This window comes from Podarcis filfolensis (assembly GCF_964270895.1).
Source record: "Podarcis filfolensis genome assembly, chromosome: 10".
NCBI classification, from domain to species: domain Eukaryota; kingdom Metazoa; phylum Chordata; class Lepidosauria; order Squamata; family Lacertidae; genus Podarcis; species Podarcis filfolensis.
In genome coordinates this window covers 15341763-15367978 of record NC_139612.1, presented here as the reverse complement: position 1 = coordinate 15367978, position 26216 = coordinate 15341763, and the positions used below count along the sequence as shown (strand labels likewise).

General features: G+C 41.9%; 1 protein-coding gene across 3 annotated transcripts in view; it reads left to right on the top strand.

Moving 5' to 3' along the window:
- The window catches only part of PLXNB2 (plexin B2), a 331464-nt gene that overhangs the window by 297690 nt on the left and 7558 nt on the right, over nucleotides 1-26216 (top strand). For all 3 annotated transcript variants that reach the window (XM_083574852.1, XM_083574854.1, XM_083574853.1), the window contains exons 25-36: nucleotides 3730-3959; nucleotides 5427-5608; nucleotides 6977-7043; nucleotides 8468-8614; nucleotides 12330-12486; nucleotides 13265-13365; nucleotides 14193-14277; nucleotides 18992-19146; nucleotides 20732-20892; nucleotides 22553-22700; nucleotides 24168-24232; nucleotides 26050-26125. In XM_083574852.1, the coding sequence (XP_083430978.1) occupies nucleotides 3730-3959; nucleotides 5427-5608; nucleotides 6977-7043; nucleotides 8468-8614; nucleotides 12330-12486; nucleotides 13265-13365; nucleotides 14193-14277; nucleotides 18992-19146; nucleotides 20732-20892; nucleotides 22553-22700; nucleotides 24168-24232; nucleotides 26050-26125 (1574 nt within the window). The remainder of the gene's footprint in view (nucleotides 1-3729; nucleotides 3960-5426; nucleotides 5609-6976; nucleotides 7044-8467; nucleotides 8615-12329; nucleotides 12487-13264; nucleotides 13366-14192; nucleotides 14278-18991; nucleotides 19147-20731; nucleotides 20893-22552; nucleotides 22701-24167; nucleotides 24233-26049; nucleotides 26126-26216) is intronic.

The following is a 26216-nucleotide window of genomic DNA, read 5'->3' as shown; positions in this document are numbered from 1 at the left end:
ATAACAGATGAACTATTTAACCTCCTTCCTTCCTGCCAATAGCCTAGTTGTACTTGCATATTGATCTTTGCTCCTTCATGCACTGTTCTATCTGCCATTTATATTTTAAAATGATAAAAAGAGAAACTTCAGACTTAACTGGAATAACAGCTATGTCCCAACCCCAAATAAACGTACTAGCCTCTGATCTGTTCTCTCAGTTGCTATATTAGGGACAGATTTTTTTAACGCATTTCATGCCTTGGAATCTGATTGCTTTTCGCATCTGCTTCCCTTAACAAACATTTCTTACAGATGCAATTTCGCTCACATGCTACAGTTCTTAAAAGATAGAACCTTGGTTTAAAAAATCATAGCAGCTGCACAAAAATCCACTGTTCATTATTAGACCTTCATATTGAAAGAAAAATGAGAGCTTTTCATTGCCCTCTCATTTCCGAGCATTATGCATTCCTGCCATATCTTCATATGAACACTTTTGGGTGAAACCATCTTTTTGTAATCTTACCAAACCCGTTAACATTGCTGTTCATGCTAAGATACCTTTAATCTTCTCTTTTTAACTTCTGCTCAGTCTTGGACACTAAAAATCCCATGAAACAGTTTACCTCGGTGTGCACAATATTCCTGTGTGTGCACAGTAACAAATTCATTGAATGCTGACCCACGAATTTCGATAAAATATGTTTTGTGGTTATAAATTGTCAGTGTTCTGTTTCTTTACATATCCTTGTACTTGATTCTCCGATATTCATGTAGCACGTAGTAATGTAGTTTGCAATAAAAATGAAATTGTAACAACCCTAGAATGAATTTTCAGCCTGCTAGAAATTCCACAGTTTAAAATGATGCAATAGTTAAAAACAACACAGAACAGCCTGCAGGAATAGCTTTGTGAAAGTGTAGTGTTTTTATATCCAGGGAGGGGACCGGATGCATCCCTGTATCAAGGTCATTTCATACTATGTATGACAATATGAAGGCCCCAAGACCAGTCCCTTGTTAAAATAAATTCACACAGACACAGAATATTTAGTTTAAGGTTACTGGCAAAATTTTAGGCCACAACTTTATTGAATTACAGAAATGTGAGTGATATTGGCTTAGGCATTGGCATAGACTATATCGGACTCCTGCCCCCTTGGCAGGAAGTCTGTAAGGGTAAACCACCCCAAGAGGAAGCCACATCGGGGGAACCTGCCTGTAACTTTCCTCGGTGTTCCCAGAGGCCTGGCATGGCCCTAGCCCCTCAAGCGGACTTCGGACAGGAACCAGGCCCTGGATTCCTTTAACGGAATACCCTTGGTCAATGGAGGGGCAGGCGGTGGCTGACCTCACTTCCCCCACAAATCAATGAGCCAATGCCTAACCGCCAAACCTTACAAAGTCGTGACGATTGCTAAGAGGTAGGCGAAAACCAAGTGGCCCGTGCCAATTTGCCAAATGGAAAAATGCCTATCTGGCCCCTGTCCCAAGACAGGCGACCAACCAATGTCCAAAGCGAGGCCAGAGGACACCTAAATTACAGGGAGGGTGGGCGGGTGTTCGGCAGCGCGAAGCAGGTGCACAGCCCACGTCGCGCTGTCACTTTTAAACACACACCCCCCACAATCCCCCCCGCTCAAAATGATTGGCCAATTGGCCTGGAGTGATCGTGATGCCACCCTGGCATGAAAACGTTACTCCACCCACACCAGGGTGGGGGGAGGAACCAGGCTGAGTCCATGCCCACAACCAGGACCATTCTAAAGATGATCCCACTTACTGCCATCAACTCTGTAAAGTTGGGGGCCACATTTCCTTCTGGACAACCTTCTGAGAGCCACATGGCAGTGATGGATGGGGCCAGAGGCAAAATGGATAGAGCAACAAACGTAAATGTTATCTTTGTACAGTGGGCTAGAGTCTACACATTATCACAAACTCCTCTCTGCCCTCCATCCTGACACACAAGAGGCATCATCTGAGTGCAAGGACACATTCTAACCAAGCAACAACCCTTGGGGTGCAAAGCAACACCAGTGAGAGGTGAGGCCTCAGAAAATGTCCAAGAGGACATTGGGCCCCCAGGCCTGAGGTTCCCTGCATAGAATAGGATGCAGAACATGGCTTTTGTCCATAGTTCTAAGGACATAAGCTCCTTTAGATACACAGGGCCAAGACCATTTGGATCTTCAGTAGTCATCACGAGTGATTTGAACTGGGCTCAGAAGCAGTCGGTCTAAGTGAGTTGAGATATTAATTATGTTCTTCCTGCGAATTTCCCCCATAAAGAGGCAATCTGTGGATTCTGCATTAGTTGCGGCTTCCAAACCAACTTCAAAGGTAAAGCTCCCTGTAGCGATCACATTGGAGGTTGCTAAATTCCTCAGAGCCAAATCCCACAGAGCAGGCTTTCACTGAGGTGATCAGAAGCAACTCAACCAATTCATTTCCACTCATCCCAGTTTCCAGCATCCTGTCACAGTCTAGCTCGAGGTGGAAATAAGAGACAGGGTGATGCTCTACAGATAGTGGGAAGCTTGATTTTTAGTGGCTGGGGGTCACAGCTACAATGAGACATAATCATGGGGGGCAAGACAGAAGATGGTTTCACATCCACTGGAGGGGGTAGTGGGTGGTACCGAGCAAATTTCCCTTCTGAAAACAGTTCAGCTTTGCTGTGTACTGGGCTTCATTCCTCTCCCCCACTTTCCAAAGTATGATTTGGGATGAGGAGGATGTGGTGCTCCTCTTGTGTCCAGAGGGGGAAGCATTTCCTTTAGGCCTTGAGGTTTAGGTTTGAGGTAACAGGGCAGGGACAGAGTGTGAAAAACTGGACTAGTCCCCATGCCTTGCTCTTATAGTAATTGTCTTCCTCCGAAATAAGCATACAAACTTGACAGGCCCTTTGGTGGTGGATGAATTATTATTATTATTATTATTATTATTATTATTATTATTATTATTGCTATTAATATGCCGCCCATCTGGCTGGGTGGCTTCCAACACAGATAGAAACATAATAAAACATCAGGCATTAAAAAACTTCCTGAAACAGAGCTGCCTTCATATGTCTTCTGAAAGTTGTGTGGTTCTTTACCCCCTTGACATCTGATGGGAAGACACCACTGCCAAGAAGGCCCTCTGCCTGGTTTCCTGTAGCTTCACTTCTCGCAGTGAGGGAACCACCAGAAGGCCCTCAGTGTCTGGCCTGAACATTGGGCCAGTGAGGTCTAATGGATACAGAGTTTAACATAGAAGTGAGACCTTGGTTCAAGGGCCTTACAACATGGCAGTCTCTTTGACTCAGTAGGTTTTGTATGGAAGGCTACAGCAATCCATATAATACTTTGAAATGTACGTAGGATAAGTACCATACAGCATTCTTATGCTGTCCCAGTTAACAAGACCATTGGCTCCAGATAGTTTATATCTCAAACTAGAATGCAAAATGCATTTACTCTCCAGTAAATAAAGTAATTTTCTCACAACTGTGTTCTAAATTGAAACACCTGTCAAGATTATTTCTTCATGCAACTAATTCTGTTAAGCGAGCTTCCACTGGGAAAACAAGTTTTACTGTAAGGTGCAAATCTTGCTAAATGAGACCGAAATGGAAATGGAAGTAGAGTTGAAAGGGTGCTTCAGTTAAAAAATCAGGATATTGATGTTTCCCCCTTCAAAGTAGCAAAGGCTGAATCAATAGTTTCTTTTCCACTGAAATCTTTAAAATGTTGCCTCTTGTAGATTTGATGATAGAAATGGAAGATCAGACAAACGATGTTAATGAAGCAGGAATTCCTGTGCTGGACTACAAAACATATACAGACAGAGTCTTCTTCCTGCCATCCAAAGACGGAGAAAAAGATGTTATGATCACTGGGAGGCTGGATATTCCTGAAGCTCGACGACAAACTGTAGAACAGGCACTGAATCAATTCTCCAATCTGCTCAATAGTAAATCATTTCTCATTAATGTAAGTAAAACGTGAAAGGTCCCTTTGTGTCCTTGAAATGCATTTTTGCCTGATATATATCTACAACAACAAAATTAGTCTGCATATTTTTGCCATGTATATTTTGCAAAAGGCTGTGTGAACAATGTAAATAATATCTCAAGTAGTTTGACACTGCTCCTGTCATTCCCTATATGATATTGAGCTGAAATATTATTAGCTCCTTCCATGAACTATTCATATCCAATTTGATCACTGCACTAGCCATTCAGTGTGACAATAAATAAAAGCAGTGTTTTAAAATGCCTAGATCTAAAAGTTATTTAAAAGAAAATTTCAATCTGAGAAAGAGTAAAAGGTTGTATATCTTATATAGATCATTTGTATCCTCTTTGAGACTTAACTGAGAAATGCTTTAGAAATCCCCATTTCTGCCTTTTTCCTTTAACAAATGGTGTCCCAAACATATGCACCAAATGGCAGTGTGATAGTTCATTGTTCAATGAAGTTTATCGTGTTGCAAATGACAAACACAATGCTGAATGGCGTAGTTAAACAAAGGCATCACTTCATGTGGCAAAAAAATAAAATAAAATGCCAAGCTCTAGTTAGTACTGTTGTGGTATATTTTGCCCAAAGCCCTATTCCTACATTTACTCACATGTAAGTTACTTACTGAGACGCTGGTGGTGCTGTGGTCTAAACCACTGAGCCTAAGGCTTGCTGATCAAAGGGTCAGCGGTTCGAATCCCCGCGACGGGGTGAGCTCCTGTTGTTCGGTCCCAGCTCCTGCCCACCTAGCGGTTCGAAAGCACATCAAGTGCAAGTAGATAAATAGTTACTGCTCTGGCGGGAAGGTAAATGGCGTTTCCGTGTGCTGCTCTGGTTCGCCAGAAGCAGCTTAGTCATGCTGGCCACATGACCCGGAAGCTGTCTGCGGACAAACGCCGGCTTCCTCGGCCTATAGAGCAAGATGAGCACGTAACCCCAGAGTCGTCTGCGGCTGGGCCTAACTGTCAGGGGTCCCTTTACCTTTACCTTTTATGTTACTTACTTGTAGCAACAAGATCAGAGCCACACTTCTGACCCTAATTCTTTGCATCCCACTACTATGCCGCCTCAAATCTTCATTGGTTAAATCTGAGAGGGGAACCTTCACACAAGTGGAAAACCCGATATGGTGGATTTCCTGCTCAGTGGAAGCCCCTCTATGGAAGCAGCTGTTCATGCAAAGTGTTCCCTTTTCACACATCCATGTTCACCCTGCAAAGGTTGAGGGTGGTGCAGCAATGGGGACACTATGCTGACGGGGGCTATGGCCAGAAGTGTGTCCCTGTTTCTGTTTCTGTACATGAGGAAACATATAAATATGGACCCAGTGATTCGTCTTTTTGGAATTGGTTACAGAATGAATGAATGAATGAATGAATGGAATGAAATTCAGTTGCTGAATCACATACCTGATGTTTTTCTGTTTTGTTTGTTTAGTTCATTCACACATTAGAAAACCAAAGAGAATTCTCTGCCCGTGCAAAAGTGTATTTTGCATCTCTCTTGACTGTGGCTTTGCACGGGAAGCTAGAATACTATACGGACATCATGAGGACATTGTTTTTGGAGCTGATGGAGCAGTATGTTGTGGCCAAAAATCCCAAACTGATGCTCAGAAGGTAGGGAAGGTTTCTTCAGTTGCCCAGTTTCCATTCAAGTAAAGGAAATAAAACTCCCATCATTTTTAACAGAGCACAACTTATTGTGTCTGTTGCCTCCCTTCTCAAATACATCTATTACTATTTGTGCATTGGGATTCTAAGAACTTTAGTACATGTTTGAGAATGTAAGAGTAGGGCTGGGGAGGTTTGGGTTCAAATCCCTACTCAGCTATGAAGCTGATTGGGTGACCTTGGGGCCAATCATTACATGTCTTTGCCTAATCTACCTTACTGTGCAATTCTGAGAATACAGTGGGAAGAGAAGAACCATACACATTTTATCCTGCCTTGTAGTAACAGAGGATATAAAACATCCTTTCAGTGAGGAATGTGATGCATGTTCTCCTGTCATATGATAGAGAGACAACCAGAGTTGTGAGCTGTGGTTTCTCCAGCAGGAAAAGCATCCTCCTCCAGACGTTTCTCTCAGATAGCTACGTTACAATGAAGACCCTAGAGCTTCTTCTGTGGCATATTTGTTATAGCAGTTAATTTAGTACTGATTGAACGATATTCTTAGGGTACTTCCGTATCGCTACTGATATCAAAATATTTCTTCTTCTTTGGCGATCACTTGTAGCCAAGTAAGATTGTCTTCCATAAACATGATTTTAACAATGAGTCCATAAGTGACTGTGGAGGCCAATTCTGGACCCACATGTTCTTCCACAGTGAGGACATTGGTTCCCGGGTGGGAGTTGATCACGGTGTGGATTTGCCAAGCGTGCCTTCCTCTTAGCACATTTCTCCCTTTCACCCTGAGTTCGAGCGTCTTCAAAGCCCATGACACCTTTGGTAAAGGCTGTTCTCCAACTGGAGCGCTCACAGGCCAGTGTTTCCCAGTTGTCACTGTCTATACTACATTTTTTTAAATTTGCCTTGAGACAATCTTTAAATCTCTTTTGTTGACCACCAGGATTATGCTTTCTATTTTTAAGTTCAGAATAGAGTAGTTGCTTTGGAAGACGATAATCAGGCATCCGCACAACACCATCTATTTTCAACCTTATATTAGAAAGTAGAACTGCGCATTGAGGAGTTCATGTCTTAATCTACAGATTTTGCGATGCGCCAGGAAGACTCCTACAAATTAACACTTAAATGGCTAAGGGGGGAAAGAATACAACATTCTAAGTACTATACCATGTTTGCTCACAAAGTAAGTGGGAATGCGCATTACAAAACATGCCTATAATGAATCTACATGAGATTGTATGTGCTGGGTAAGAAATATAGGAAAGATTCTGGATTTTAGCTCTTGACAAATGCATGAATTCAGGCTGCACTAGCCATGTAGTTCAACATTTATTTGTTCATTTGTTTCAGATCAGAAACTGTGGTGGAGAGGATGCTTTCTAATTGGATGTCAATATGTTTATATCAGTACCTCAAGGTAAAGTCTGAAATGCGTGCACACTTTACACTTGCTGTGTTTTGGCATAATAACCAAACCACAGTTTGGTGTTACAAATAAGCCTCAGACTCATGTACTTCCACCTCCCTCGTGGGCAAGGATGAGTTCCATCAAACCATAGTTTGGTCTGCAACCCTTGTTTTCAGGCATCATCATCATCAAATCTTTATTGCGGTCATAGACCAGCATAAGTAGGGTGGGGTACAATCATTTAGAACAGGCATAGTCAAACTCGGCCCTCCAGATGTTTTTGGGACAACAAATCCCATCATCGCTAGCTAACAGGACCAGTGGTCAGGGATGATGGGAGTTGTAGTCCCAAAACATCTGGAGGGCCGAGTTTGCCTATGCCTGATTTAGAATCTGTAAAACATTTTGGAAATCTGAAAAGTATTAAAACATAAGATATATCGAAAGGACTATAAGAATATAAAAGAAACTAAAAGAATCTAAAAGAAGGGTTAGAAGCATTAAACGGATGTGGGAGAGCATAAAAAGTTAGTATATAAAAGACTATATCAATTTAGAGAGCACTCTGATGTGAGTGTTCATTAAATCTAGTTTGTTGCACAGGTCATCGGTTGTTTTCAGGCAAGTGCAAACCATAGTTTATTTCTTTAGATAAAACTGAAAACTATAGAGTGGTATCTCTGGTTACGTACTTAATTCGTTCCCGAGGTCCGTTCTTAACCTGAAACTGTTCTTAACCTGAAGCACCACTTCAGCTAATGGGGCCTCCCGCTGCTACCACGCCACTGCAGCACGATTTCTGTTCTCATCCTGAAGCAAAGTTCTTAACCCGAGGTACTATTTCTGGGTTAGTGGAGTCTGTAACCTGAAGCGTATGTAACCCGAGGTACCACTGTAGCTTCCAGGTGAGCATATGTGAACTTCAAGTCAGGAAGTGGCAGGCTACCAAACCCCGTCCACAACATCCCACTACATTACAGGTCCACTTCCAGCCTTCCTGCAGTATAAAGATCTAAAGGACAAACCAAAGTCCATTTAGGGGAACAGGCTTACAAGCCTCCCTACGATCCAAAACCCAGATAATGCAAAGTTCCCAATTGTGGGGAGGCTTCTAGATTAATGTGCCTTCAGACCATCGTACTCAACCCGTGAAGGTCAGAAGCAGCCAGGGCATGCATAAATTTAAGCTGAGTTGCATGCCTGATCTGCCAGCTCCTCACTTTCAGCCCACATGCCTCCAACTGCATGAATATGGCTTATGGTTTGCAGCAAAATGGGATCAGAAGTTGCTAATCCCCGTCTGCAAGAGGAAGGACGGAAGGTTTGTTCTCATAATGTCAGGTTAGGGTTCTGTGTTTGCTCAGACACTGCCACTGTTTATCTGTCAAAACATAGCTAATATTGACATTGTCTTCCCTCACCAATTTTTACAGGACAACGCAGGAGAACCTCTTTATAAGTTATTCAAGGCTATCAAACATCAAGTGGAAAAGGGCCCTGTGGATGCTGTGCAAATGAAGGCCAAATACACACTGAATGACACCGGTTTGCTGGGAGATGATGTAGAGTATTCACAACTGGTGTGTAACATTTATAGACATTTCTTTCAGGAAACTGGTAAAATGGAATCCTTCTGAAATGCACCATTCCCTATTACCCAGCTGGTATTGGTTTTTTTTGGGGGGGTTGCTTTTGTTTTGTTTTTGTAAAATATAGATAATGGAGAAGTGCCATAGGGCCAAAAAATAACGATAAAGCAATTAATTTTGTTGCCCTGACTTGAACACAATAATTTGACATGAAGCCTTTGGTATTTTAGTGGATTAACCCAAAGAGGAAAAGGTAATGGCATTTTCAAACGTGAAGTCTCTCTTCCAAAAGAATAAACACAAATTAACAACTCAGAAGACATAGACAGTTTTTTAAAAAGGGGGCTAGATAAATGAGACATAGTAGGTCACGCAATGGCTGTTAGCCGTAATGGCCTGATTGAATTGAATCTCCATGTTCAGATACAGTATGCCACTGGGTAGAACAAAAGGGTTGATGCCTTCATTTTGGAGCTGTGAAGTACCAATCACAGACGGACCCGTTGATCTGATCCAGGAGAGTTGTGTTTAAGCTGTTCCTTAATCTGCTGTGAATTTTATAATGTCCTAGCTTTGCGGTCTCGCTTCGCCCATTATATATTGCATTCCCGCCCAGACTCTTCTAACCCACATTCCGTCAGTAGCCAGCATGTTCTGCTCAAGTCCTTTGCTGCCTTCCCCTCTGCTGTCCATTGAGCAGAAGGCCCACTTGGCCAGATGGCACGGCGGGAGTTGTGCTGTTCATACTGGCATGGTTAGGTTTGTACACGACCCGCCATTTGGGAGGAATCTGAGAGCCAAGGGACGCGGTGGCGCTGTAGGTTAAACCACAGAGCCTAGGACATGCTGATCAGAAGGTCGGCGGTTCGAATCCCCACAACGGGGTGAGTTCCCATTGCTCGGTCCCTGCTCTTGACAACCTAGCAGTTCAAAAGCACGTCAAAGTGCAAGTAGATAAATAGGTATCGCTCTGGCGAGAAGGTAAACGGCGTTTCCATGCCCTGCTCTGGTTTGCCAGAAGCGGCTTAGTAATGCTGGCCACATGACCCGGAAGCTGTAGGCCGGCTCCCTCGGCCAGTAAAGCGAGATGAGCACTGCAACCCCAGAGTCGGTCACGACTGGACCTAATGGTCAGGGGTCCCTTACCTGAGAGCCAAGTATCTCTGCATCAAATATGCAGGTTTGTTTGTTTGTTTGTTTGTTTAGAAATTCCTCTTGAGAAGTTGGTTTTGGGGAGAAATCCCCCATTGGTTGCAATGGGGAATTTCCTCTGGATTCAAGTATTCGCTTCAGAGGAGGGATTAAAATTCCTTAGGCCCGAAGCAGGGGAGGAAAGGGTTAAATTTCCCCCCACCATGCCTGATTTAGCTGAGATCCCTGCACTGCAGAGGGTTGGATTGGATGACCCTTGGGGTCCCAATTCTGTGATTCTGTACAAAGGCACATGCTACATCGCATCTCGTTCGGCTCTGACTTGCTTATGAAAGATTTAAAAATGTAGTGGATACGAACAGACCATGGGACTGGACTTTGCAGAAGTGTGCTGTCATATTCTTCATCTAGAAAAATCACACTGCTGGGGAAATTCTCCCAAGTTTATTGGCATTACTAGAAGCGATTTCATTTTGTTTGACAGCGAGTTGTGCAATGGCACAACTGTGGCATCAGAAGAAACTTAATAAAAAACACTTACAAAGTGCTGTTTGAAAGCACATTTAATATATTTTTCAGGAAAGAGAATGTTGGGGGGAGTATGGGAAGAGCAAAGAGTTTGTAAGACTTTTAGACATAGTATATAACTTTTCAAATCTTGACAGTTCAAATCAAGGGGAAAGGGAAGAGATATATTTTAATAAAAGAAAAATAAAACAGCATGGGAAAACAGTCAGCACTGCTGTTTTGAGTGAACAAAAGAGTGCAAGCAAAACTCACCCCATGCCTCAGTCTTTTTATGCTGTTATAAATATATGGCATGTGTTAATATATATAGGGAGCCCTGAACATCTTGGGTCCAGAATGCCTTAAGGACTCCCCTGAGCCCTTATATCCCAGCTTGATTGCTGAGAACATCCAGAAAGAACTCTGTTAGTTGTCCACCATGTTTCAGAAGCCCAGCCGACCTCAACTAGAAGTTGGGCGTTTAATGTCACCATCCTGTGCCATGGAATACTTTTCTAACCAAGATTTAGTAGGAAAACCCACGAATGACTTCCAGGCGTCACTTGAAGCTGTTTACATTTTCTTGATTAGACATGTTAAGGATTATTTGGATTATTTGGGATTTTTAAACAGTATTTTATTGAATATATTGTATAACCCCTTGATATTTTTCATGATTTGGTAGTATATAATTACTACTATAAATGAATAAAAATAAAGAGGCTGGGTTTCTTTGTTTTACTATTTGATTGGTTACTAATATTCGTGGGTTGGCCCAAATGTCTAACTCCAAAAGTTTAGTTGGGGACCCATCAAGACCCTCTTGGGGTCTCTCTCTCGCTCTCTCCCTCCCTCTCTTTTATTTTTAAATGACCCACTCTAGTCCCTCAGTCTTATCTTCTACCACCCCAGTTCTGTTCTGCTGGTGCATTGTGTCTATGGGCGGGAGACAGAAAATAAATATATTGCCACATCTATTTTCTTGGTTATTAGAATTGTGTGCTTTCCCAGTCCTTTCAGTCTGAAAACCAGAGGACCCTAATAGCAGGAAAAGTAATTGCTAGCAAAGTTAATTACCAACATTAATCTGCCATACCATTTAATCAGGTATGTATAAATGCTCCCTTTCTTGCCAATATGATAAGTGGCAGTCTTGTGGACCCAAGGTCAGTATTTGGGGACATTCCCTATGCTAGTTCAGCACAGCCAGAACCCTTAAATACTGTATAGGGATAGGGAAATATAGGAAATACGGCTTGGTTAATCCAAAGCTGCAATTTGGAATGAAACTCATACTGATATATATGCGAGCAGAAAAGGGTTGATCAAGATAGCTTTCTAATGTCATATGATTCCAGTTTTCTTGCCCGCCCCTCACCATGAGGTATCAGGGCAGGTTATAGCACATAAAAACACAATACCATTATAGCTGCAATAAGATTTTAAAAAATAATAATCCAATATATGACTCTGTAGACTAAATGTGCCACCTGTAATTACAGGCTTAAATACCTATTATTTAAAATTGATAGATGCTACATGCTTGAAGATTCTGTAGTCCTATAAGAACAGGAATGTCTCTGGAACCAGAAAAAAAATATTTCCAACAACTTCACTATCCCGACAAGCACTTTCTCTTTTGTTTTGAAACTGCAATAAATTTTAAAAATGTGGATTTCTTCTGTTTAAGAAATTCATTATTTAAGCAGCCACAGATGGTAAATAGTTTTAATAACTTGTATCTGTTTGAAACCTGCTTTTAAGAAGTCTCCAAAATCCAGTACCAGTGGTATAGAAATACACTGTATTTAAGAACATCCATTGAAGGCTCTTTTCTGTATACTCGGAATAGGGAAAATGGTGTGGAGACTGAAATGGCTCATTGACATTTTTTTCCCCTCACCTTGTCTATTTTTTTATGGAGATAAGGGCATACAAGGTTTTGTACAGGTGTCTAAATTTTTGATCTTTTGGAATTAATAAGTACAAGCATTGATTTTTTATCCCTTGTCTAATTTGTATAACCATGTTATTTCCTACCCTTCAGACTGTGAATGTGATTGTACAAGATGAAGGCACAGAATCCGTACCTGTAAAAGTGCTCAACTGTGATACTATTTCTCAAGTGAAAGAAAAGATCATTGACCAAGTCTATCGAAATCTGCCTCATTCGCACTGGCCAAAGCCTGATAATGTCGTTCTTGGTATGTTTTGGTTCTTCTTCTTTTATTAATGCCATTTAATAAATACATTGGTGTCAAAAGGGGATACTAACAGGAAGGACCTAGATTTAGCAAGCTCTTGTACTCTTGTTCTTTTATATTTGTATTAATAAATTATTTTAAATATTGACCTATATGGAAAACCTTTGGTTTAGAATATTTTGGACCTATTCACAAAGAAGTAATCCAACGTAATAGTCTATAATTCGGCTTAGTTGTCAACGGAACAAAGACCTGTTAACAGGTTTGTTTCTTTGTTTCATACAAATTATATACTGCTTGTTTGTAAAACAACAACAACAACAATACGTCAAAGCAGTTAAGTGATCAAAAGTAAGCTTACTCATCATGACTAACAAACAGAAATGTCTTAAAGGAACTTGGTCTCAGTAATTCTGTACATGTATTCTGAAAAGCTGGACCCTTAAATAAACTGTTTGCTTTCCTATTTGCATTATGAGTCACTGTTGAAGATTTTGACTATTTTTACAGCACTGTTTTTTGGGAGATGTGTTTTGGGGTAAATCACTGCATGCAAACTAGTTTCGCATTTTTCATATTTTGTTCAGGAGACAAAGATGATTTGTTTTTCTTTTAAAGCAGGGCTAATTTGGGGGTAGGGTAGAGAGCAGATATTGGGAACCTTTGCAATGCTTCAGCGGTTTACTAAATGGAAAACTCATTTCGGATGTGAATTATGTTTAGTTGCACACCGATACAATATACAATGTGTTGTTGTTTTCTCGTAATTGCTCCTCAGAGTGGCGTCCAGGCTCTACTGCACAGATACTCTCCGACTTGGATTTAACGTCCCAAAGAGACGGCAGGTGGAAACGCATCAATACCCTGATGCACTATAATGTAAGGAAGTTGTTAGTATCTGTTGATTGCTTTTTGGTAACACACAGCTTTTCTTTTTTTAAAAAAAACTGGCTGAGACAACGTGTACTCCTTCTCCTATCAAATCTATGAGTAGATCTTTTCTGTTGCCTTTGTAAAGGCCAGACTATAAATCCTAAAAGGTTCCAAAAATACGTTGGCATTTGCTGCAACTGGGCGATTATGGAGTGCCTCATCAGTTAGGAGGACAAGATGCAGCCTCTTTTGAAACCAAGGCATATTCTTTGCTCGGGATAAAAGTCAGCTTTGTATATTGCCAGTACTCAAGACTGACTGTCAATTATGCCCAAGGCAAGATGCGCTTCCCGTAACACTTTCATACTTCACAAATGCAATGCATCTTCTCTGCTCTTTAGTGAGTTTCAGTTTCCCGTAGTTCAGAGAATCTGAAAGACTGAATTTTGAGTAGCGCGATGGATTTTTCTTATTATTTAAAAAAATAGTCACTAAATTATAACACTTGATTCTCTGACATCATCTTTCCCATGGGCACAGCTTCATGTACACAAATGGAGGTATATCTGGAGTGCCCCTTCCATTATGAAATGAAGGAATAAATCTTTTTGTCTGAAAGTGCTCCATTTGGACATCTTAACGAACAATTTGAAATGATGTAAGGAACGGAATGAGTTTGTGAGGGATAGTGAATTGATTCCACACACACACACACACACACACACACACACACACACATTGTATGCACTGCTTGAATAGGAAGTAGATGTTTTGCAGAAGTAAGATTTACTTTGGATGTTCTTAGCAATTCCCTCCTGTGTATTTTGTTAAAGGTACGGGATGGTGCTACTCTCATCTTGTCAAAAATGGGGGTCTCCCAACAGCCAGAGGATCATCAGCAAGACATGCCAGAAGAAAGTGAGTATGATCTGTTGCTTCTCTTAAAGCTCCAGAAGAGCACTCAACATATTACCAGTGGGTAATGCTAATGTTGCCGTGTTCTGATTTGGCCCTCGTGGCTAAAGCTGTATTTTGCTAAAGCTGTATTTTGCAGGAGCAGAGTGGTTTCATGTTTCCAATAGTACCTTGTTAAGAGATCATTCTATTACTTAACATAAGTTCTAAGGATATTGATTTTTTTTAGTTAGTTAAATTTTCTCTTTCCACCAGTTGTGCCCATTTTTTACCACGTGCTTCCTAAACACGTCGGCTGCAGCATTCAGATATTTGCATGCTGTTAAATGGTCCTGCCTTTGTGGCGTTTTTTTTAAACATTTGCCAGAAATAGTACCTCAGGTTAAGAACTTTGCTTCAGGATGAGAACAGAAATTGCACAGCGGCAGCGCTGTGGCAGCGGGAGGCCCCATTAGCTAAAGTGGTACCTCAAGTTAAGAACAATTTCAGGTTAAGAATGGACCTCCAGAATGAATTAAGTTCTTAACCCGAGGTACCACTGTATTACTATTTCATATCACATTCTTCAAGGGATATTCCAGTGGATATTCATTCATGGAACTAATTAGAGTCTTTCCAGTTTAGCATCATCCGTGCTCAGCATCAGATGCTTCTAGCATTCATTAGGCCCATGATAGAATGGGCTAGAAATTTGTGTCCATGTACAGGCACTCTATTTTTGCCCATTTGGTTTTTGAAGCTATTAAAAGATCACTGAAATATTCAGCGTTCTGAAGACTTGGGCTGTGTCAACTCCTGGGGACTGCAATGTGTCTTATACTAAGCTCTGTGTTGATGGACATTATATAAGCACACCCACACTAGTGAAGGTTGTGCTAACCTAGGCTGAGGGCCAGGAAGTAGGTGTAGCTTTTAACTACATGCATTCCCCAAGGGCACTACTTTTATTACTTCCTATGAAAGTAATAAAAGGGACGCGGGTGGCGCTGTGGGTTAAACCAGAGAGCCTAGGACTTGCCGATCAGAAGGTCGGCGGTTCGAATCCCCGCGACGGGGTGAGTTCCCATTGCTCGGTCCCAGCTCCTGCCAACCTAGCAGTTCAAAAGCACATCAAAGTGCAAGTAGATAAATAGGTACCGCTCTGGCAGAAAGGTAAACGGCGTTTCCGTGCGCTGCTCTGGTTCGCCAGAAGCGGCTTAGTCATGCTGGCCACATGACCCAGAAGCTGTATGCCAGCTCCCTCGGCCAATAAAACAAGATGAGCGCCGCAACCCCAGAGTTGTCCACGACTGGACCTAATGGTCAGGGGTCCCTTTACCTATGAAAGTAAAGGAAATACATTTATGTGGAACTGGAGTCATGGCATCTCCTTAGATTCAATGCCCACATAACGATAGGGTCGGTCCTGATTTGGGCTGTAATAAGTCATGCCTTTGACACATGCATCATTCTTTAGACCAGAGACTACATGATTCCTCTGGTGCTATGGAATTTAAATGCACAACCTGTGCAGAAATAGGCAGTGTGTTTTGTGATGCATCCCAGTAGGTTCCTTGTCCTGGTGTCTGTCAATGGGAAGCAAGCTGAGTTTTAAGCCTGTTGGTCAGATAAATCTGCATTTTCAACATCTGTGGGGGGTTTTCTGTGTGAGCAAAGCCCGGAATATTGGATATTAGCATTCATTCCTTATTTGGGACCCAATATGATGAGGCTTTTTGTCCTCTGGCTCCTACCATGACAGGGAACAAGTTGGATACAGGGCACTCTCACTAAAGGTTCTTTGGAAATGGTGTGTCAATAGCATTTCAGTTCTTTGAGGAAAGCAGTTGCCTGGTTGTTTTTTTATGTGTTACTGCTTTCTAAATGTGGTTGCTTAAATGCAAATTGATGATAAAAGCTTTCAAGAATTTGTCAATCAATTTTTAAAAGCTTCTATTCTTTGTGGGTTACATAAATAAATTGAAAATGAAAAAAGTAGGCTTCTCGGGTTTGTGTATAGATGCACAGATGAAAATATATCTTGAAACCAAGAGGCTGTTTGAACCAGGATCTACTTAGCGATAGACTAAAAGCAGGAAATTCTGATAACATGTATGCTGAGACCTGTATCAGGTAGCAAAAATGATCTATTGAGTTTCAAAGATGAAGGCTTCCAACCACTCAGTGCCCTTTTTTTGCACAGGAAATAGCTTTCAGGGGAATTCTGGAAAGGTAATATTTCATTCCTAGCTAATGTTTCTTTTCATTAGTGCTTAGGTCTCTTAGAATTATCCAATGCCAGCTTGTTTATTTGGAAAGCTATAAAATGTTAGAGAGCCAGTGGAGAGCTAGAGCTTGAACCGACAATGATTTGTGGAGTTCTTTGTTGCGTAAAAAGAGAATAAATGTTCCCCCACCCCAGAAAAAGAAGCAACATGCTGTTATGAGGCCTGAATACAGAGCCCACCTCTGCCAATTTTACCAAAAAAAAAAAATGACTTGAAAAGGACTTTTCTATGCTTAGGTTTGGCTGTTTTTATTGAAGTCATTTCATATGAACCTAGACTTTTTAAAGTTGGTTTCCACTAATAATATACAAAGAGAATGGGTCTACATCTCTTTCCAAAAAATGTGGAATGATGTCCAAATCCTTTAGAAATAGTTCTTTCTTTCTTTCTTTCTTTCTTTCTTTCTTTCTTTCTTTCTTTCTTTCTTTCTTTTTCTAGACAGTGATGTGTTAGTTGATTATAAAGTCTAGAGAATTAAGTGCAGTAAAATTTCGCATTGCCAAATGACATGATGGAATGAATGGGAGTTTCACAAATGTGCAACTCCTGTGGCATTCCTGTTCTTTTCAGTGGGACTTGGAAAGAAATTAGTTTGATTTATCCCATTTTTTTATTTTATTTTTTCATCTCAGTTCACAAATAAAGATTGGTTAGTCTGGACTTTCATCGAATTCCTTCTCCTGCCAATGTTCTTTATTACGTTGGCAGTAATAAGCAAGTAGTTTGTGTAGCGCTTTAGGGTGCTCAGAATGTACATTATGTTGGTAGCCTATATCTTTGTAAGGAAGATTGGTATTATCACCATGTGAGAGAAAGCAGCTTTTCTAATGCCGTCTGATAGGAGATTTGAAGAGGAAACTTAGCTGGCATCTCCATCACACCAGCTCCCCGTAATCCAGTAGCAGTCAGTGAGGTGGCCCAGATGGGTCATTGGCGTTTACCGTTGGAGTATAGTGGGTACAGGGCTGTCTTACCCATAGGCGCTAGGGGTGTGGGACACCCGGGCGCTGGGCTCTGAGGGGCACCAGGCCAAGAGTCCAGGGCCTGAGAGTTGAGTCTGGGGAAGGGCCACTGGTGGAGGCAGTGGCGTAGCGTGGGTTGTCAGCACCCGGGGCAAGGCAAGTAATTTGCGCCCCCTAACCCGTGGATTTGCGCCCCCTAACCCGTGGATTTGCCCTAACCCCCAGATGTTGCGCCCGGTGCGGCTGGCCCCCCCTGCACCCCCCACGCTACGCCACTGGGTGGAGGAAGAGGAGTGTGGGAGGAGTGCACTGCCCCCGGCAGTGTGATCCCAGTGGGGTACCATCGCGGTTGCTCCCTGCCTGCGCTGGGCGCCACGGCCCTACGTGATGAGTCAGTGTCATGAGAGTGGGGAGCTGCCTCGTTGGTCTATAGCCAACTCGTATAAAGAGGTGCAGTTGACTTAAGAAGACTGCTTTGTGATGTTGCAAGACTGCAACTGGGATAAAGCCCTACTTAAAATACAGCTTGACTCCAGAGTGCTTCATGCGGGGCTTCCGTACATCGCAACAGTGGACAGCTCAGTGTGGTGTGTCACGGCAGGAGTGTTGGACTGCCTCCACCACCACATGCCACACAGCGCTGCCCTCCCCATGCTTCTCCGCAACAGGCCAACATCTCAACCTCCCTGGAAACGGTTAAAATTGGAAAGCGTGCCTCGTAGGGAAAAGAGAGTGAGGGAAAACACGCCCAGGGGGGAAAGTTCTGACACGCTAAAATAGAATTTAGAGTTATGCAGAATTCTGATGCACACATGGGACAAGCAAGTAGAGACAGTTTCTACATCATATACAGTGGTACCTCAGGTTAAGAACTTAATTCGTTCCCGAGGTCCGTTCTTAACCTGAAACTGTTCTTAACCTGAGGTACCACTTTAGCTAATGGGGCCTTCCGCTGCCACAAGTTCTGCTGAAGCAAAGTTCTTAACCCGAGATACTATTTCTGGGTTAGCGGAGTCTGTAACCTGAAACGTCTGTAACCTCAAGTGTCTGTAACCCGAGGTACCACTGTACATAGATATTGCTGAATGTGCCACACTCCAAATCCCATTAGATAAATGGACAATTCCTTATTGTTGCTGCGAATAGGAAGCTGCCACTCATTTAGAAGCCTGTACAGGAGTTGCAATTCTGCCCCGGAGCTCTAGTAGACTGCACTTGTGTTTTAAAGCATTGTTTTTTATAAAGTTAACTCAGCTTCTTCGCTTTGGCAAATAAGACCTGAGCAAGTGCATTGAAGAAAAGCATCAGCACTTTTAGTTCAGCACCTTCATGTTTATGAAATGCAAATAATAATTATTACAGGCAACTAAATATGCAGATTAGTCACAGTCCTCTGGCACATGATTCATGGCACGGCAATCGGCGCACGGCCAGTGGATTTAATTTTAATGTGATTGTTTTGAAATTTGTCACTTTTGCTATTTTCAGGGCGTGCATTGTTGGAAGAGGAAAATAAGATCTGGCATCTAGTTCGGCCGGCAGATGAAGTTGATGAAGGCAAATCAAAAAGAGGAAGCATGAAAGAGAAGGAGAGAACCAAAGCTATTACAGAAATCTACCTGACAAGACTCCTCTCTGTGAAGGTTAGATTGAGACATCAAGTTAAAATTGCCATAATCTCTAGGAGGTACTCGTAATTCGGGGTGTTAAGTGTAAATAGTAACTTACTATGTGGAATCCTTCTTTAGGGCTCAGATATAATTTAAAAACGATAGCTTCCTCTTGTGTTTATGAGTCTGTATTTTTAGTTACATAAATAATACACTTTGTGTTTATGGTCAGAGACATTAGAGGTGGAAACCCAGGATTGTCTTCACAAATTGGCCAGCACATACAACGGTTGAAACATGACAATTCCTGAGGCACCTCAGAGCTAGATAGCTTATTGTGCTTTGATTTTTCACAGAATGAGGAAGTCACAATATTTCCCAAATAGTTTCTGTGATGTATAAATATTTGCATAACACGTATCAGCCACTGTTCTATCTGCCTGCACTGACACTACGCCTCTCCCCTTTCATGCCCCTGTCAGTGGCTGTGCTTCTCCTTCTTCTAACACTAAGTGCCCTGCTAGCTTGTGAGCTTAGAGAAGTTAAACGCAATACAAGTGTGCGGTGAGCTCAATGCTGTTCTGTGTTAAACTCAAAGCATAACAAAGGCAACTTGACATTTAATTTGCATTTCTGCCTCTAGTAGCCTTAAACGTGAGCTGTCCATATTGACTTCCACTGTTGCCACCATCTGAAAACATCTGGCTGGGGGGGAAATGTGTTCTGCAGATTGCATGAACTTCCTTAAAGCAAAGTTGTGTGGAATTAATGAAACCTAAAAACACAAGAGCCCTGATCGAGTAGAGCAGACTGTTCTCTAGTCCAGCAGCCTGTTCTTATGGGGCCCAACCAGATTCCTATTATTATTATTATTATTATTATTATTATTATTATTATTAAATTTGCATACTGCCTTCATTTGAAGACCTCAGGGCGGTTCACAGCATAAAAATACAAAATAAAAAACAAAATGCATAATTAAAAACAAGAACAAAACAAACCCATAGCCCACCCTCTCCCATAAACACATTTATATCCTGTGGCAAGCAGTTTGGGATCTTGCATGCTCTGCATAAGGTTAAAATCCAAAAGTAGTTTCCTCATGTTAAGCCACGAACGAGAGACTATAAACGCAAGGCTTTATTATAATTAGGCTACTAAATCACAAAACTCCATGCCAGTAATTACCAGAATGTATCTGGGAAGCATAATTATAAGTGCATTACTCCGCCATCAGTTCCCTCCTATACTTGTCCATCTATTTCAGAGTTGGGCTTTTTGCATTCCCTGAGCAACAATACTGAAATCCCCACCTCTTTAAAACAGAGTAGAGAATTGTGTTTCCGGAGCTCCCTGGACCATTTCTTATGGCTGTTCATTTCATGATGTTCATAAGAGCATTTACTACCCATTTAGAGATGAAAAATGCTGCACTTCAAGCTATTGTGATTCCTTGGCCACTTGGGATGGAGGCCTGTACAGTTGACTATAAATCAGTTTAGAAAGCATTCTTGTAAATTTGAAATAATATCCTTGAAAATGCTACAGTTGCACTATAACCTGAATTTTTAATGCATGTATGTATGTTTTCTCCCCGCCCCCCTTAATTCTTCTTCAGGGTACACTTCAGCAGTTTGTAGATAACTTTTTTCACAGCGTACTTGACTCAAAGCATGTTGTGCCACCAGCTGTGAAATATTTCTTTGATTTTCTTGATGAGCAAGCGGAAAAGCATGATATCAAAGATGACGATACTATCCACATCTGGAAAACGAACAGGTATGAACTTTCAAGGTTCGTGGGAAGAAGTGGCTGAAGAAGGCGATACATTCATTCACTAGCAACATTGCTTTTTATTGCTGTAAGCCAGGGCTCTCTCTTTACCAGATGTGTAAGGGGAAAGTGCCACATTTCACTCAGAGCTCTCAGCAGAAGCTGTGTGTGTGTGCATACCCGCCAACATTTCTCTGGTGAAAATAGGAACGTCCTATTCTATTATTTTTAATAATAATAATAATAATAATAATAATAATAATAATAATAATAATAATACCCTGTCCATCTTACTGGGTTGCCCCAGCCACTCTGTGTGGTTTCCAACATATATAAAGGTAAAGGTAAAGGTAAAGGGACCCCTGACCATTAGGTCCAGTTGTGGCCGACTCTGGAGTTGCATGCTCATCTCGCTCTATAGGCCGAGGGAGCCGGCATACAGCTTCCGGTTCATGTGGCCAGCATGACTAAGCCGCTTCTGGCGAACCAGAGCAGCGTACGGAAATGCTGTTTACCTTCCTGCTGGAGCAGTACCTATTTATCTACTTGCACTTTGACATGCTTTAGAACTGCTAGGTTGGCAGGAGCAGGGACCGAGCAACGGGAGCTCACCCCGTCGCGGGGATTCGAACTGCCGACCTTCTGATTGACAAGTCCTAGGCTCTGTGGTTTAACCCACAGCACCACCCACGTCCCTAAGCAACATATATAGAAACATAAAAACATTAAACAGTAAAAAAAACCTTCCCTATTCAAGGCTGCCTAGGTGTCTTCTAAAGGCTGTATAGTTACTTATCACATAACTCCATACCCTCCAACATTTCTCTGATGAAAATAGGAACACCCTAAGGAAAAGTGGGACATTCCGGGATCAAATCAGAAACCAGGACAGCTTCTGTAAATATGAGACTGTCCCTGGAAAATGGGACACTCTGTCTGTATCTATCTGTCTATAATAGATGGTTCCTGGATCATAACCACTGTTTCAAGCAGCTGTTCTTTATGCTTATATTGCCCAACCACAGTCCTCTAAAACTGGGGCAGCAACCCTTAAAATGAAGGGAAACGCCAAAATGCCTTAACAGAGCTGCTGAGGGAGAAAGATGAAAGCTTTAAAACAGAGCCAGTTGCAAAGTGTTCCCAGCCCTGAAAAAGATAGGTGGGAGGACAGAATATGTAGGAAACGTACAGAGATATATGTGGCAGCCTTACTTTTTGATGTTTACAAGGATGATTTCCCTGTTCTTCCCGAATCTGAGTTTTCCTATTTGAAATGATATACCCCAACAGCATGAAGGTTAAAGGATCTCCACTTCAACTAAGTAGTGCCAGCCTTATTGTTGCATAGGACTTGCCACAAAGGAATACAGCTTTGCTAAATACTCATTCTTGGGGTTCGGGGCACGTAGCAATGGGACTGCCGTCTGTGTCTTTTAGACTAAACCTCTCAAATTGTTTTTGGGGGGTTTTTTGTTTTCTAATGTAGCATGCAGAAGCACACTGTGGATACTGATTCACTTAGTGGCTTAAGCATATAATCAAACTGAAAATAATGTTGCAGCAATTTTAAGCAGAGCAATCTATTTTGCTTGCCAGGGCCTCATTTTCTACACTTTAACTTCACTCCTTAATAAGGGCCTGCATTATTTCTTTGCTTGCTTCACAGCTTGCCGCTTAGGTTCTGGGTAAACATACTGAAAAACCCCCACTTCATCTTCGATGTTCATGTTCACGAAGTAGTGGATGCTTCCTTGTCAGTCATTGCACAGACTTTCATGGATGCTTGCACAAGAACAGAGCACAAATTAAGCAGGGTAAGTGTTTTACATTCTGCTCTGTGTCTGCGCGAGAGAGAGAACGTTTTAAGTACATTATGATAGACAAAGCAGTAATCATAGAAGATAGCGCATAGATCAGTTCATTTTGCCTTTGCTTGTAAGGATGATTATATTGTTTTGAAGCTTCAGCGAAAGTTCAATGTTTAATCTCTAGTGACACATTCAAAAGATTTGTTTTCTATTGCTTTTAGAATGACAGCTGATTAATGTTTGCAACTTATTTTTTATCTATTAAAGGTGCAAGTTGGTTTTTGAAACTTAATGGATGTCTCTCCTATCATCCTGTTCACAGCACTATATCCACAAGGCCTGCCCATCTTGGTACCAGCCAGAGGGGCACATTGTGGCCTGTTTGGCCAATGAGGCAGACCCTTGAGGTGCTCTGCATCCGGGGCGTGGGAACGAGGCAATGTCAGAGCCCTATTTCAAGGCTAGTTGGCCTTCTCCCCACACCCTCTTATTCTCTTTGCAGTCCCTGCCCTCCCAACCTATGGTAAAGGTAAAGGGACCCCAGACCATTTGGTTCAGTCGTGGCCGACTCTGGGGTTGCGGTGCTCATCTCGCTTTATTTGCTGAGGGAGCCGGCGTACACCTTCCGGGTCATGTGGCCAGCATGACTAAGCCGCTTCTGGCGAACCAGAGCAGCACACGGAAACGCCGTTTACCTTCCCGCCAGAGTGATACCTATTTATCTACTTGCACTTTGATGTGCTTTCAAACTGCTAGGTTGGCAGGAGCAGGGACCGAGCAACGGGAGCTCACCCCGTCACGGGTATTCGAACCACCGACCTTCTGATCAGCAAGTACTAGGCTCTGTGGTTTAGACCACAGCACCACCCGTGTCCCATCCCCAACCTATGACATGTGACTTATTGGTCACTTCAGCCTGTGTAGGATTTTTTTGCTGTTCAACTTTGTGGGTTCTTTTTTCACCTGCTCTGTGCTGAATAGCTTGGCACTAGATGGCCTGCTGTGTTTTTAACTAGAATCATCTGGTCTTTGATTCAATTATTTTGGCCAGTTGGGCACAGGAAGGAGAATAGTTGTATTTCAGCCTGGAGACCCACCCCACTTTAGGCACATTTCAGGGTCCTGGACTGACCCGGATGCTTACTCTCTGGGCTGTAGGGATAGAGGCTGCCCTTGAAGCTAAACAGCTTCATTGGCCTGGAGCTATGAGATCTCAGGGGGAGAGGCATAGGCCTTCCTACCAACTTTTATGCTGTGGCCTGAGATTGGGATGCCGTCTGGACAGCCATGACTCTGGTTCCTCTGGCCTTTTAGCTTCACATATGACAAAACCGACATATACCCACAGTCTGCTTTCCAAACGTTCACGGTAGCACACACACTTTATTTACATGAGTGCATTTTCTACAAATTAATCCCTAACACGCCAATTGCACTTGAACACTCAGCTCTGTGTATATCATCTTTTCCCAGGATTCTCCGAGTAATAAGTTACTCTATGCAAAAGAGATCTCGACGTATAAGAAGATGGTGGAAGAGTAAGTAAAGTGTTAATGTACCTGGGCTTTTGTCACCGGGAAAACAATTCCATTTCATCATCACTTCAGAACATGTTCATTAAAAAATATTCCATGTATTAAACCGACAGGGTAGAAAATGAAGTGGTAAACATAGTTTTAACATCTCATTGGACAAAGGCGGAATGCATGTTCTGTCAATAATAATGCTATCCTTCACAATGGCCTTTTCCAACCTGGTTCCTATGGACAATTGCAGGTTCGATCCCCATACAGGACCAGCTACATATTCCTGCAATGCAGGGAGTTGGACTAGATGATCCTCAGGATCCCTTCCAACCTGATTCTATGTGACTACAACTCTCATCAGCCATGCTGGTTGGGACAGATGGGACTTGCAGTCCAAAACATCTGGAGGGAAGATTGCTATATAGTGAGAGTTCCAAGAGGAATAAGTCTAAGGGCAAAGACAGACATATAATTCACACATTCCCTGCATTTCCCCCCAGCAAAGTTAAGAATGTACATAGAAAATGGTACACTGGAAATAAAAATCTGCTTGAATTTTTCAAGACACATCTGTGAAATGATGCACAAAATCCAGTTCACCCTAGATTAATCAAATGGCTCCACACACTCTTATTGAGCTTGATAACCATCCATTATTGCCTGCTATCCAGATGTGAAATCAAATATTGCAACAGCGTTATATTCAGTTTCATAACAGGTATCTGTTTAATCAGACTGAATGAAATTAGGCATAAATGTGTCAGGCTTTCTCCAAGTTAATGAACATGTTAAATGATTTTTAAACCTTTGAATCTGGGGTTAATTTCGTGGCTCTTGATCTTTAATTTTTCAGACTAGTCTTCCCCCCCTCCCTTTCCAAATGTGGTTTTTATAATGTCCTATCCAGTGAACTGCATTACAGAAGTTGAAGAAAGAATGTTGAGAATTATTTCACAAGTGCTAAGTGTCCTGTAGCACCTTAAAGGCTTAACAACTTTTTTGTGGCATGAGTTTTCAAAGGCTAGAGTATAGGTCTCTGGTGACATTTTTCAAGCTTGATCATTGGAGCTGTCTGTTATACTTCGGCTTGCAAAAGCTATATACTTTGGTGTATTTTAAAATTCAGTATTAATGATGAAAGCAGAGTTGGGGGATGGGTGTTTTCAAGATCCTTCATTTAGAAGTCTGTTAAAAAGGAAGATGAAAATATACACTCGATTCCAGTTGTAACACTTCCTAACTTCCAACTATTTCTGACTATAAAGTTTAATTCTTCGCCCAATACGTCTAACATTGCAATGTTATGCACAGCCACACGGGACTAAATTCCATTTAACTCAGTAGAAGCATTTGTGGGATCAGACTGTAAGAAACACTGAACATTTGCTTGGCTGTGCCTCTTTTGCCAGCCTTGGCAGTTCTCAATAATGAGGCGGGTAATCCCCATAGTTCAGTATACTTGTTGAACATGACAGAATTTGGGCAGCAGTGCAGAAGCAACCATGTTTATTGAGGCGCTATCTAATCTGTTCAAATGCCCACAGAAAGTTTTGCTGGTTTGTGCTAAGTTGTGCAGTGTGTTCTTCCTTTCGCTCATGGCTTGTTGAAATCAGTGGTAGCAGCACTTTGATGCATTAAGCCAATTGTGTGTATAAGCAAAGAAACGAAATGTAGATCAGATCATTTCATACGGAAATTTGCAATTTCGTGAGCACCTCTGGTGATGTTGTAGTTATTAGAAAAATACAACTGCTATGAAGCATAAATGCATTTTTAAAATGATGAACTGCATCAACTAAAAATTGTTGTTTTGGTTGATTTTTTTCTAGTTATTACAAAGGTATTCGCCAAATGGTACAAGTGAGTGACCAGGACATGAATACACATTTAGCAGAGATTTCTAGGGTAAGTATCAAATTGGAAATCTTACTTTGGGAATACAATGGAACCTTGTGTTATGGACGGGATACGTTCTGGAGGCCCGTCCGTAACACAG